The sequence below is a fragment of the Lissotriton vulgaris genome, chromosome 7, assembly GCF_964263255.1.
Source record: "Lissotriton vulgaris chromosome 7, aLisVul1.2, whole genome shotgun sequence".
Taxonomy (NCBI): domain Eukaryota; kingdom Metazoa; phylum Chordata; class Amphibia; order Caudata; family Salamandridae; genus Lissotriton; species Lissotriton vulgaris.
In genome coordinates, this window is record NC_141695.1 from 206,326,950 (window position 1) to 206,342,605 (window position 15,656).

The 15,656-nt window shown below is 40.6% G+C and overlaps 1 protein-coding gene across 2 annotated transcripts in view; it reads left to right on the plus strand.

The window, feature by feature from the left end:
• The window catches only part of LOC147701202 (B-cell receptor CD22-like), a 479,604-nt gene that overhangs the window by 452,488 nt on the left and 11,460 nt on the right, over positions 1 to 15,656 (plus strand). For both annotated transcript variants that reach the window (XM_086929956.1, XM_086929955.1), the window contains exon 9: positions 15,235 to 15,338. In XM_086929956.1, coding sequence (XP_086786082.1) covers positions 15,235 to 15,338 — 104 coding nt within the window. The remainder of the gene's footprint in view (positions 1 to 15,234; positions 15,339 to 15,656) is intronic.

The following is a 15,656-nucleotide window of genomic DNA, read 5'->3' on the forward strand; positions in this document are numbered from 1 at the left end:
GTGGCCTTTGGGTCAGCCCCCTGCTCCTGAAGGGGATGGCGTGGTTCTCTAACTCAACTGGTGGTTCTTAATTTAATGGCTTTTGTCCCACTTTGTGTGTTTGACTGACCCTAGAGTATTTCATTTGCATGGTTTACTCCTGAGTTTATTTGTTTCCTTTACATGATTACATTGCTTGCATTAGGGAGCTACTGCATTAATTTCCTTTTTGTACTCCATAGTATAGGGCAGATTTACAAGCCCCTTGTGCCTCATTTACGCTGCCGTTGCGTCACTTTTGTGACGAGGCAGCGGCGCAAATCCTGCTCCATGGTGCGGGGGTACTTACAACGTGACGCATCTGGGAGATCCTGTGCATGGGGGGGGGGGGCATTCCGACGCAGGAACGCCTCCTAAAAGTGGCTGAGTGAAATCTACACTCAGTCACTTTTAGGTCCATGCTGCGTCAAAACCCTGCGCCTGCCTGATGCAGGCGTAAGGATTGACGCAGCATTAACTAGATAGGGCCCCCAGAGCATTTCTGGAGCTGCGTCGCGTTTGCGACGCAACTCCAGCAATGCGTCACTTTTACGGCACAGATACGTCAGGCATCTGTACCGTTTTTGCACCATGATGGCGGAGCTATGGCGCACAATAACTGCTGCATCCTCCTCCCCACATTCAGCAGGGCCATTTCCAAAGGTAGGCTGCCTTGAAATTAGTTACCCCGCACTAGTGATTCGTTTAAGAATATTTTTTAAACCTCACTTTGAAACTAGAGCTGTGCTTGTTTGTTTAGCCTTCATTCCTGCCACCATAAAAGCACAGCAGATCCTGGGCTTGGTTTTTAACTTGGTCATGTATGTTTGTTTTTTTATATGTCTTGATTGTGGTGCAATTTTTAACCTTCAAAGATTTAGGCCAAGATTAACTAAGATTGTGTGTCCGGGTTGCACCACTTTTTTTTATCCCTAAAGTTTAAGAATAGGTTGTAAAACATTGCCTTGTGTTACTTTGTGCCTGGGAAGTGTTACGTAGGTGACGCATTGGCATTTTTGTGCATCCATACATGTATAAACCATATTTACTAACGTTACTGAACAGGGGTTTGCGCCAAACTGGTGCACCTACCCAAGGCTGTCATAACAAGGAGATGTCATTATTTCTCAATGTTACTTCCTCTTTGCGTGAATGCTGCATTAAAAGGAACGTTTTGGTGCAGGACGTCACCCCTTTCTGCACACAATCTATCCTGAACTTAACTCAGGTACCCTTACTCCATGGCACAACTCTGCTATGCATTGGTGGTAGGGAGCCCAATGTAAGCCATCTCAAGGAGAGAACTAAATTGTGCCATATCATTGTAAATATTATGCAGGTCTGATCTCGCTTCGTTGGGGGGAATCTTCGTAAATCCAGTACAGCATTTAAGGTTGACAGCACAGCTTCGTGAAAATGAACTTTAATAAACCACATGATGCTAAGGAACACTTTTTGCTTCATTTCTGATTTGCAAACAATGTTGCTCTAATTTCCAGCACACATTAGGGAAGACATGCACAACAGATACAAGTTTTGAGAGGAAGAAGGAAGTGTCATATAATCTTGGAAAAAATACTGCAGTTTACTGCAGACGAAGTTATGTAACTTTACCTAGCTGTAATTATGACTCTGGCACAACATAATCAGAGTTAAATAATACGTTTATTTAGACACTTGTACGTAAAATCATTAAATTCAATTAAATACCAACCACATTCTAAAATCAAATACAGTAAAAATAACCATGTATCCCCAATAAAACCAATTCATGAATGCCCATATTTCTCACAGATCATAAAAAGCACCCCAGGTCCACTGTCACATCTAAAACTCGAATACTGGCTAAAACATCAATTGGAGGGAGATGCGACAGTGCACCATAAGTTAAGAATAAAGATTAAAAAAAATTCCATCCCCTAAGTGCATTTACATTGACCGTTATTTTTCCTATTTTTCACTTCCAAGACTGGAATCCCCATGACTGCATCAAGATCTGTTCTAAATTGTAAAACTTTGAGATGAAGTGAAGTGTCTGACAGATAAAAGAGAGACGGATGCATTTCTGGCTTCACCAACAAAGAGCCAGTCATGTAGATAAACAGTTTTTGAGCTAAGTAAATCTTATTTTTCTGGCTGGAGAAAATACAAGAAATTTCCTGAAGTTATTTCTTTAAACTCTTTTTCTACCCATTTTTCACCTATTATAAAATATCCCCTTTAACTATACTAAATATACTAAATATTTCAGATATTTAAAATGGTAGTAGGGCGATTTGGTGCAAAAAAGGTTTCGCGAGCGGTGTTTATGACAAACCCCCTTACATACCATTGAGCTTCACCAAGGAACCCACCTGAAATGGAGCTCTAGATCTAATTTCCTTTTCCTTTTTGAAATTGGATACTTTTTTCTAAAAACGAAGAATTTTGTCTTATCTAATTTAACCCTCAGATGATTCGATGCACAGTAAACTGTCAATGCATCAAGCTTCTTCTGGAAACTACTTGAAGTATGTTCTAAAATAACGAGGTCATCAGCATATATCTACCTACATCTGGCCCAAAGAGACTAAAGAGGATCAGGGCTAACACACAGCCTTGGCGTGAGCCAATATTTATTTATATTTTCTTGGTTAGTCTACCAGACTGATCCATCTCCACCTGGGTCCAAAGTGAGGCATGCAATGCTTGAATCCAAGACAACAAGCCTCTCTAAACATTGCAAGTGGGCAGTTTGTCCCATAGGCTCCCTCTATTCACCGTATGTCCACAAACTGCACAATCTTTAAATTATTTCTACTGATTTTTTTAATGAAGTCAAAAGGGCAAATCAATGGTCCGTGGTGGAATGGCCTGCCTGGAAACCACTTTTAATAGGCAAAAGTTTATTTTCTAAAATCCAGTCTTCAAAACTTTAGAGCAAAGGTTTGGTGAATATTTTTGCTGGCACATCGAAAAGACTGATTAGCCTGAAATTTGATGTGATTATATAATCTCCTTTATGCAAAAGTGGTTTGATCATAGAGCCCCTCTAGGACTTCGAGAGAAAATTCCTGTTTCAGCTATCCATCGATACAGACACTCCAGATTCTCTGGCCACTCTTCTATGTTATTTTTAAATACAATTGCTAGGACGTAGTCCAGTCCAGCTGCCCTACTTAAACTCAACCCAGCTATTGTATTTTTACTTCTTCAGTGAAAAAAATCTAAAGTATCTGGATCAATTTTATATACTTTTACGTGATCTTCTGATGAAGAAGGGCCATATAGTATATACACATGTATAACCAAATCCTCTTCGGAAATCATAAAAGAGGGTGGTATTGCATGTAAATCAGCTATATCATTCATCAAACCCCAAAATAGTTTCTGATTCCCTACCTGGATGACTTCCAACATTTCCCTCCATTTTCTATTGTAGAAGCTTACTTTCTCACTTTTAATCAAGAGTTTATATTGTCTTTTCAACCATTTGCCTCCGTTGGACACATCCAAAAGGCATTTTGTAATTTCCTTTGCTCTTTTATGCTTTCTACAATCTTTGCTAAACTATGAAAGTTGCAAACCAGTCTATTTTATTAAAAACTATATTCAAATGAATACTGGGTATGTAAGAGGTTAGACATTGGTTTTGTGGCACCAAATGATAACAGTACTCTGCTCTAAAGGACCAGTTTTCTCTCTAAACAAGCATTTGTAAAATACCAATAAAATACCACAAAGTGAATAATAGTACTATCGCTCACTTATAGTCCATAGAAATGGCAGATGTCAGAATGGAATGCTATATTTAATAAGGTTATTACACTTTTATGAGACCAGGTAAATAAAATCTGTATATTTTTCATTATTGCTACGGTGCTTTACCTGTCATTATATGGTAGCCAGAAATGTTGAATTCTGCAAAGTCTGTCGTATTAACAATGCTATGCTTTTTTACGCTTTTCAAAAAGAATAGATGTGTTATTAGCAGTAATTCAGTTCACAATTTTCAAAACAGGCAACACTGGCTAGTATAATGTTATTTAAAACATGGGCTTCACAGGTACAGGTCTTTTTACATATCTGATGAACCAGGATCAATGATGGTGTCACTACTGTATAAATACAGCTGTCAAACATTATACTGTGTACGTTGGTAAGTCTATCCCCATCCTGCAGTGATGTTTTCTCCTCACGTTGCATGCTGTTAATGGACACAAAATGTAAAGCAATGGGGTAACCTAGTATCCCTCAGAACCTGGGCCTATGCACTATCAACAACAATTGGTTCTGTCGAGTGAAAACAATTTCTTTGTGGTTTTATACATTTAGAAGGATGATTGAAGTACACATAATGGATGAACACACACAAAGATTGGCAAAAACTGTATATTATTCTCAAAGAAGAAAGATACTTTATATTTTCAATTTCATCTAAAAGAGGGGTCAAGAATTGCCGTGACAAAAACAAGGGGGAAAGGCTGTCCGATAATTCAATTGACAAAAGCGGCGCATGTGAGCGTGATTATAGTGACATTGTGAGTATAGTGATAAAGTGACAAGAATTGTGTATTAAACACAGAGGTGACATAATACTGTACATATATTTACAACAAAAGCATAGAGAACAAAGTCCAATATCAAATTCAAGGTCCAATTTCTGTGCTAAAATGTCCATCCATGCTTTGAGAGGCCCTTTTAGCACAGAAATCATATAATTTCATTATCGAGCTATGGTGTATTGTATTTTTTTATTAGAAATTGGACCTTGTTCTCTATGCTTTTGAGTAAGAGATTAAGAGACTTGTTCCGGTGGCTAGGTATGGATGGGCTATAGAGCTCTCTTATTCTCCTTTTCATGGACTGCATACCTAAGTGTCCTTCATGAGCTAAAACCACAATTTTTTATCTCACTGAATCAGGTGTTACCAAATTCTCACCATGTCGAAGCAATCCATACACCACAGATAGTTTTGGGCTAATTTGCCAAAAAGCATCCACACCCTCCTCCACAATTTTAGATTTTGGCCAACCCTTGCACACATACTCCATGACTACTTTTAACATCACATCCTTTTCAATGGCCATAGACCACTCATGTTCTGTTATAGCTTTTTTAGTTAAAACTGATTGCTCAACGACCACCATTTCATCTTCATTCTCTTCTTTTCTTTCGCGTTGACTCAATGGCAATCTTGAAAGACAATCAGCCATTACGTTTTTGATTCATGGAATGTGCTCCATGCAATAACAACATTTCTGCAACCAAAATTACAATTTAGTAATCCTGGGTGTGGATTTGCCTGCCCCCTTAGTAGGGAAAGTGTCAACCAGTTGTTTTTGATCTATCCGAACCACAAACTTGGTTCCTCAGAAGTAATGCAGAAAATGATTTATGCCCCATCAACATGCTTAAGCCACCACTGAATAGGATATGAGTGCTGAGTGCACTTCTGACTGGCAAATGCCACTAGATCATCTTTCCCATTCTTACTTCGCTAACAAAACTGCTGCTACGCCATGCTGACTAGTATTGGTGACCACCACACTAGCATCTTTAGTATCAAAAGGTTTAGGAGGCATTACCTTGCCAATACAATTTTTTATTGTACTAAATTCCTCTGTGCACTCCATCCTCCAGACAAATATTTCCCCTTTGTTGAATACACTAAGCATAGAATGAGTATTTTTCCACACAACTGGGAATAAATCTGGAGTAAAATTCCATCAAACCTAAAAATGAGCTTAACTGATCCTTATTCTCGGGTATAGGTGCTCACACAATAGCTTTCAGAAAGTTATCCTTCGGTTCAACTAAACGTCTGGACAACTTGTTACCCATGTACTTAACACTAGATACTCCAAACTTGCAAATATCCACCTTCAACCTAATGTCTTTCTCCTCAAATGTAGCTGAAACAAATTCCAACCTTCAGTCATCCTATCTTCAGCATAAGACAACAAATCATCGTGAAAACAAATGATTCTTCTACATCTCTGAACATCATATCAATCAAATGCTGAAAAACTGCAGAGACCAGAGCAAGGCCAAATGGCATTCTTTTAAAAATGAAATGACCTTCTGGAGTAACAAATCATGTTAAGTGATGGACTCCTCATCCAATACAATCTGGTGATATGCCATATCCAAAGCAGACATCTCTGTGATGTTCATCAACGAATGCTTGTCCCCCAAATATTTGAGTTTATATCTCAGCGGTCTACACACATCCTTAAACTTCCCTTAGCTCTCTGGGCTAGCACATTAGGGGACAACCATTTGGAACATTCAATAGTTTTAATAATCCCTTGAGCACATAACTTATCTAACCTCTTGCGTAAATCTGTTCTAACAGCTAAGGGAGCCATTCTGGGCTTATGAACAACAGGTTTTGCACCATATTTAAGTTGTATTCTGGGCTTAAAACCCTTACAACTTGCCTACAACATTGCTGAAAACCTTGGGAAATGTCAACTCCCATTCATATATCTGCATACCCCACACTCACACATTCCTTCTTAAGGAGTACTTGTCCAATATTATTCCAAGATTCCTTTGCTTCAGCCATTCGAATAATGATGACCCATATGCGACCACACATAGAGTGGCTGGAGTACCACTACCCTTGAAAGCTACTTTGGCATCAATTGGCTTTCTTCCATTTGCAACTGGTTTAATATTCAAATTTCCTAAGTTGATGTTTTTAAATTTTTGCCAACCTTTTGTTCCAATCAAAGGGAAAGGTGAGCCAGAATCAGCCACTACATCCACAAATATATCTCCATTACTCATCAAACCACACAATCATTTTAAAGAAATGCAACCCAGTTGCAGAACTTGTCCCTTCCCACATTTAACTTCTGAAGGAACCATGTCCATTTCCATGCACAACACTACACTCTCATCACTGGAATCAGAATCCTCCTGTACCATGTCATTTTCACTGACTGGTTTGACGAGTTTAGATTTTTTACCCTATGCCAGAGTTGCATACCTTGGTAAAGTGTCCTTTAATTTTACATTTCATGCAAACTTTGTCAAGTGCAGGACATGATAGAGTTTCAAGTGATTTTTGTTCCCTCATCTATAACATCTTAGATTCTTAGTATGGATGTTAGTTCACCAAAATGCAAGGAGTAGTGGAAACAATATCAAAAGCCCTTTACCCCGTGTGAAATCACATAACCTTTAGACCTGATGATATCATGGGAAGTGGCATGTGATGTTTGGCCCTGAAGGTACCACGAAAATGTACTTTCAGGAAGTGGATGTAGTATAATTAACCACATGACTGCTCAGGCAATTCCCCTCCTGTGCTGGAAGTTCCTATATTCCATGGATCATGACGAGCTCAGCTCGTCATGAGCACACGACCAGTGTACTGCGTGACGAGCTGAGCTCGTCATGAGCAGCGAAGGGGTTAATATCATATTGAAATCTAATGCTGGCTTTGAATGACCTATCAAACGAAAAGCTGGAGGCTGCACAGGGCCTCTTTGACCAGCAAAAGGGGTGAATATCAGTCACACATCAAACATCCGAGGTCATCAACGCTGTCCTCCACTGGCTTCAACACCCTCCGCATACTACACAAGGCCTTCAAATGGATACCCCCAAATCGAAAAAGACAGTCACCCATGCATTCATCACCAGCAGGCTAGACTATGGAACTGCTCTCTAAGCCGGAATCAACATAACTCTACTGCACAAACCCCTGGCCATCCAGAACGCCGCAGCCAGACTCGTCCTCAGCATTCCACGACAAGACCACATGACCAAGCATCTACGAGACCTCCACTGGGTCTCCGCTGAAAAAAGAGTAACCTTTAAACTGCTCATACAAGCCTACAGAGCCCTCCACAACACCGGACCCAATACCTCAATGAACAAATCTCCTTCTATGCCCCCAAGAGAAACCTCTTCTCTGCTGACATAGCCCTGGCCGAAATCCCCCACATCAACAGAGCCAGAACGGGATGCAGATCCTTCTGTCACATCGCGGCCAAGACCTGGAACAAACTCCCTCTCACCATCAGATGAAGCCCTACACTGCAGGCATTCAGGAAGAGCCCCATGACCTGACAAATCGAATTACCAGAGCTGCCCGAAACCCCTTCCCCCAGCGCCTTTAGACTCTCATGGGTGAGTAGTGTGCTTTACAAATCCCTGATTGATTGATAGAAAGTAAACCAGGACAATTTATTTGGATGCTTTCTATTATTGCCCATTTACAGGCTAGCGTATCCTTGTTTGACTCCAGACGAAAATAGAAAAATGCTCAATCCAACTAGCAATGATCCCTTCTTGGGACATGATAGTTTAGAAAAGGCCTATCAGTGGTTAACATGACCTTCAACAAGTTGAAGAAAAAATAACAGTGCTTGAAAGCTGCACACTTCCGGCAGTAAGTGCTTTGTAAATGCTGTATAATCAATGCTCATTGTTTATATTTCTTAGTCAAGGAAGACAGTAATGTTACAAAAATCCCACTGAAATGAGTCCCAGAGTAGGTGTCAGGATGAGGGTTCCTGGGTACAGGGGGCACATCTTACTGAGCATCATGAAATCATGGAGCAGTGGAAAGACAGAGACTATGGTTAACAAAGAAGGAGTGTTCGAGCAAGAGGTCAGCAGTATCTACAGGATTCTTTCTATCACTTCAACTTTGTTACCCTTCCCTACCCCCTACCCATCACACCCTCCTTATCTCTCCCATCTCTCTCTATCTGTATTATTAGCTCGCTTTATCTCTATCTCTGGCTCTCTGTTTAGGTATTGGCCTTCTCATTTCTGCTTCTCTCACATGCGGCCAACCACTTTCTCTGTGTTTCTACACGACAGGGGATATGGAAAACAGAAGTAGTTGTATGAAGCGTTAGCCGTCATGGCTTAACACCACACTCAGCCAGTTCAGAAACGCAAGTCTGCACCATATGAACAACAATATGGTGCAGCCTTGCGTTTCCTCCTGTCCTGGCTCTACACTTAGCAGTGTAGTGCCACAGAGGCACCCTTGCCTAATAGTGCACGGGTGTATGCGTGCAGGAGAACGATATTTTATGTACAGGAAGGCCCTCCTTCCTGTACATATAAACAATCTTGAAATGCCATTCTGACACTTCTATGTGTGCCTCCTAATGCAGCACACGTGGAAGTTACAAAATGTCATTTATTTTAAAGATTGTTTATGTGCAGGAAGGGAGACCTTCCTGCACATAAACAATTAGAATGTGTTTTGCTTTTTCCATGTGTGCTGCACAAGACAGCACACATGGGAAAAGCAAAAACGAGGAGAAATATAGCATTTCTTCTTGTTTCGCCAACTTACGCTGCCTTGTAAATAAAGCAAAGCCCCCATTGCCATGGAAACATCACAAAAAGTGATGTTCCCATGGCGATAGGGGCTTCTACATATGCCCCTATGTGCCTCACTCTCTGCTCTTAACTATTTCCCTAATATATGTCTCGCAACATCGTTCCCTTGCCTTTAATTTCTATCTTCCTGTAAATTTCTATTTACATCTTTTTACACAGCTTGGCAGTTCGGGCTTGACTGTTCCCATGGGAAGCAGGATTAAGACTGATTTTCTTATGGATGGGTTTAAACTGGAATGGCTTGGGTAGAAAAATAATGTTGGGTTTAGACCCAGATCTCTGTACTCGGGGAATGATGACATTGTTCAACATTCTGTCAATTAATTGTTCTTGTTCCTTTTTCATATAGACCAGATTTATTTCTAAATGTAAATGTGCCACCTTTGAAGGAAGGTACGCAAACAAATGGTGGATGGAATGCTGAATAAATCATACATTCATACCCAGTCAAGAGATCTGAGTTAAATCCATTGTTCTTTTTCTCACCATGCCACCCCAGTTTAGACCCAGCCATATGCAAATCAGTCTTGACCCTGTGCCTCATGGGAACAGTCCAGACCAAACTGCCAAGGCAGGTCCTCCCTTGACCAGAAACAGGCATCCTGGGACTGGTTTCTGGATATTACCCTCCATCAGCCAGGATAGCTTGAATCCAGTTGCACAGTGAGAAAGGGACCCACGTCTGGGCATAACCATCCCACTTAGGGTGAAAAGTGCTATGCAAATAAATAATGGGCAGAATGCTGAATAAATCATGCATTCACTTCATGTCAAGAGAGCTGGGTTAAATACATTGTTCCTTTGCTAACCATGCCACCCCAGTTTAGACCCAGCCATATGCAAATCAGTCTAGACTATGTGCCTCATGGGAACAGTCCAGGCCGGACTGCCAAGCCAGGTCCTCCCTGGACCAGAAACAAGCATCCTGGGGCCAGTTTCTGGTTATTACCCTTCATCAGCCAGGCTAGCTTGAATCCAGTTGCACAGTGAGAAAGGGACCCACGTCTGGGCATAACCATCCCACTTAGGGTGAAAAGTGCTATGCAAATAAATAATGGGCAGAATGCTGAATAAATCATACATTCACTTCCTGTCAAGAGAGCTGGGTTAAATACATTGTTCCTTTGCTAACCATGCCACCCCAGTTTAGACCCAGCCATATGCAAATCAGTCTAGACTCTGTGCCTCATGGGAACAGTCCAGGCCGGACTGCCAAGCCAGGTCCTCCCTGGACCAGAAACAAGCATCCTGGGGACAGTTTCTGGTTATTACCCTTCATCAGCCAGGCTAGCTTGAATCCAGTTGCACAGTGAGAAAGGGACCCACGTCTGGGCATAACCATCCCACTTAGGGTGAAAAGTGCTATGCAAATAAATAATGGGCAGACTGCTGAATAAATCATACATTCACTTCCTGTCAAGAGATCTGGGTTAAATACATTGTTCCTTTGCTAACCATGCCACCCCAGTTTAGATCCAGCCATTTACAAATCAGTGTAGACCCTGCGCATCATGGGAACAGTCCAAGCGGAAGTGCCAAGCCAGGTCTTCCCTGGACCGGAAACAAGCATCCTGGGAAAGGTTTCTGGGTATTACCCTTCATCAGCCAGGCTAGCTTGAATCCAGTGGCACAGTGAGCAAGGGACCCACGTCTGGGCATACCCATCCCACTTAGGGTGAAAAGTGCTACGCATACAAATGATGGACGGAATGCTGCAGGAATCATATATTCACCCTCTGTCAAGAGATATGGGTTAAATCTATTGTTCTTTTTCTCACCATGCCACCCCAGTTTAGGCAGGGGCCTCAAAGGCAGTGTCAGGGTTAGCAAAAGGCAAGCGAGGAGTCGCAACTGCGAATCCTGGCAACCCCTAAATGATGTCTATGAGCGTTAAACTTGGAAACTTCCAACTTATTTTTCGCTTTGCCCTTAATATTTACCACCATTTCTTGAGAAGTTGATCCTAAGTAAGACCGTGTACTCTCAATTCCAACAGCAACTTCCACAGCTTTGTTCAGAGTAAGATTTGGTGTAGTCAGCAATGTCTCTTGGATTTTCCTATTTGTTGGTATGTTCGACAATTTGGTCTCTTATTATTTCTACCTGAAAATGTTTTATACTCACAAGTAGAGGCTAACCTTCTTAGAGCACCCACAAAACGATGAATGAATTCACGAGGAAGTTGATGACGCCTATAAAACTTGTGCCATTCGAGGATAACGCCTTGTGAGGTTTGAATCTAACATCCAAAGTTTTTTATTGCCGATGCATGATCATCTTTAGTGTCACCATCCCCCATTACAACTTGGCGAGGTAAATGTTTGAGAATATGTCTACCTTCAGAACCAAGGCAATGCCTTAATAACGCATACTTATTCTATGTGAACGCCCCAGCCTCCATATAGGCTTCAAAACCTTCTTTCCATTGTTCCCACTCACTGCCAGAAGTACCAGGACTTGGAACAAATGGAGGTGCAAGTGCATTGCTCTGCTGCATTGTGAATAGTAATCTCAATTCTAAACATCAAAACACAACTAATGCTCATAAGCTACATATATCATAGTTACATACAAATATGTTTACAAATGTCACAAGTATAATTCTAAAGTACTGCACACATGATATTCATATCACTTAGGGTTCATATCACTTGATGCTGAGAACATAATACTACGAAACATTTTAAAAACATTGACATGCAAGGTGTGCACATCTCCCTAAGTCAATATTTTAGTGCAGTGTGCATGCCACTGTGAAATTATAACACAGCCCAATAATGAAATGCAGGGTAAGCACATCACAGTAATATGTAATACTTTATATGTAACCCTGTACCACTGTGAATCTGATCGTACTTTGCAAGGTGTGCATATATCACTGTAGAATAGAAGGATTTGCACCAAAAATAGAAAATATTCAATTTCGCCACACGTCGGAAACCCAAATGTGTGGAAAGAATGGAGAAAACACTCTGAGCTGTGGACGGACCTCAAAGATGGCCGTGATTGATGTATAGAACGTGTTAACTTCTGCGGTACACTCTATTTACATAGGCGATGGAAGTAGCACCAAGCAAGCAAAGTACTTTCAATATGGTGGCCGACAATAACTTCTGCGATGTTCTATTTGCGTAAGCCTAGCGTGGTAACTTCAAAATGGCCACTGGTAAAGACTAGAGTTCCAACCAAGTAGGCAACCATCCCCGGAAAAGTAAATTTCCACAACAGCTCCCTGAAAATGCAAAACAAGCAGAAGCAGCTCGCCTCAGTGCTGTTTTGAAGCTAACTTCACAGGTGACCTCGATAGAAGTTCCTTTCCTTTTTTTTTTTGTCCCGGTGCAGCTGAGAACACCGGATACAGACCACAAGTGGAGGTTCACCTCCTGCCAGTATTGTCTTCAATAAAAAAGATGCAGCTCACTGTGGGATACGGCAAGCACAGTTACCTCTTTTATTAAGCATCTTTATACACACTGGCAGGGATGCAAGATTACCACAACTGAATTTGCAGGGTTTGAAAATATACATTCCATCCTACACTCTACATTCTTTTTTCTTGTTACATCATCCACTATGTGGATACCATTACAAAATCCCACAAGAAGATCGCACCAAGAGCCAAGTCTTATCATAAACCCCTTCTATATATATCTTTCAACCTGGGGATGGAAGGTAGACTAATCTGGTTAAACTCTAAACTGCAGCATTACAAACTGGAGGTTGTGTGTGTTCCAGGAAAGAAGGATGTGACAGATAATTCTGCTCTAAAATCTGACATTCAATTGCATTGAAGATAAGGATAATATATTTATGTAATAGTTCTTTATTTATTGAATTGTTAGAAAAGCGTTTCATAGAATGATAACCTTTTGACTGCTGATCAATTGCATTTTAGTCTGGAATGTGCATGCTGATTCGATGCATTAGCTCGTCACAACCTTGCTGTGCTATTTACTACTCATCCACACATTCATTTGTTTTTCTTTGCTGTCATGATAATACATAGGTGAATTGTCAGCTTTTGTGTTCACAGTGTAATCACCTATGCACAAATAGGCTTTGTTGAAGATGGAAGAAAAATACTACATCAAATGTATCTCCTATTCAATATTGTCCTATCTTTGTCTTCTAAATTCACCATTTACAATGCAAACTTCATCTTCTGAATTTTCTTTTAGGGTACTCTTCGGCAAAGGGACTATATTCCAAGCTTCCACGTTATTGTAGCCTAAGTTAATTCTTAATTATGGGATTTTCTTTATAGGACAGCTGGGGGAAACATAAACAAAGGTGCCCAGGTATCACTATGCAGTTCCCTTAAAAAAGGGCAGACCAATGGCTTTGAAAGAGCTTGTTCATGGCTATTGTGAACTTAGTGTTCTGTAAAGGGTTGATTTCAACAACAATGCTTTCATCTTTAGTCAGGACAATTAGGCTTTAACTCTTTATTGCATTGAAGGAGCCGGGTTCCACATTCTAGACTTACGCTAGAACCCTTGGCCGATGGCTCTTTTGTTACCTGCTTTGTAAGTGTAGAGGGGACAAAAATTCAATTGTCGATTACACATTACCTATGCCCATGACGAAGAAGGAATACAAACTCCTTATCCAGTTTAAGTATATTTATTACAGCGCCAAGAAAATTTGAACATACAAACACCTCATGATGAGTGTGTAGAGATACATGAGCACTAATCCAAAACCAAGTCTACAAACTAAATTTAGAGGGTGCAACAGGCACAGAATCACCAATTCCAAGATCAGAACACAAATGATTGAAGGGACTACATCAAGAGATTTGACACTGGCAGTTCATATGTATAAAGCATTAAATCTGTTCCTACACTACTTCTAACGTGACATCCCTACTTAGCTTTTCCCCAGGCAAGTTCTCTGAAAGGTGTCAGCACGTGAAAACTTCCTAAGAAGCGCACTCACGCCAATTGGGTCGAGTAGCGTAAAGCTACAGAGCTCGTTCAAAGATGCTCCCCTCTCTTCAGGTAAGGCAGAAGTGCGCAAATTCTGTCCCTAACCCTAATACAAAAAGTCAAAAATCACACCCCTAAATACAACGCGAGATCACTTCATTCAATTAGACCCCTCTTGTTCGGTAACCTTCCATGAGGTAATGGACATCCATCCTCTTTTTCGATGATCTTGGTTCCCAGGCCTTTCCAGACAGGAATTAAATCCTCCTACATTATCAGCTCCACTTGTCCAAAGGCATCCTCTCCTCCCTAGGTCTTGTCCGACTCCTAAAACGAAGACATTATTCAAACTAACGAGGACAAATTCCTGCACCTGCTTTGGCGATATGAAAAGAGAGAATTCCACAAGCAAATAAATTCTAATTAGCAACCTTCAACCCGAGATCGAACAGGGAGAAACGAAAGTTAGGGCTACCAAGTTTTCAGCTAACATAAGAACAGTGCACTCGTTTATAATACATGCATACATGAACTATTAATATACACACATAACAGGAGCCTTTATAAAAGATATGTCCATTAGTCATGAATATACTTCACACATATATGATTGCCTAAATTTGTACATTTACTACGTTAATTATTTATTTATATAAAGAACTCTTAACACTTTGCTTACACGTTATTATACTTCACGTTCCAATTCGCATGATACAACGGATAACATGTGGATGCGGACTAACCATGATTACAACGCACCCCTACAAATGGAGAGCGAAGTTGCGCTCTATCAATATTATATGTTTTGCTCCCATGCATCATAACTATGTTGCTATTATTGCATTGTTTATAACCAGCAAACACTGCTACTTACGTTATTCGATGGATGTTCTCTTCTGGAATACAATGGCTGTTTATTCTGTTTAACAGCATGTTGAAAACCATGATGAGTTACCGATGAATGAGAATCTCTACGGAAATATAGATAATTACATCCATGTGAGAGGCCAGCATCAGAGGAGACCCATGCAAGAGTGAGTATGTGTGCATCATATGTACTTGTACCACAGTGTAAGAATGTGTTCACCTTCATGCATTCAGCTCCTTCCCTAAGAGGAGGCTGTCTCCATTCAGTATTGGTCTTTGAAAAGATGCCAGTAGAGAAATAAAAAGGTGCTTTAATTGCCATTTTTAAATCGGGCTTAATTGTCTTCAGCCATTACCTCTATGAAGAGACAGAGCACAAAATCCAACCTGACCTACTGTTGACATGAAATGGTTAAGCTGATGTTTTTTCATTATTAAAATAAGCTCAAACTTTTCAAAGACAGGCTGCAGATTCAATAAAGACA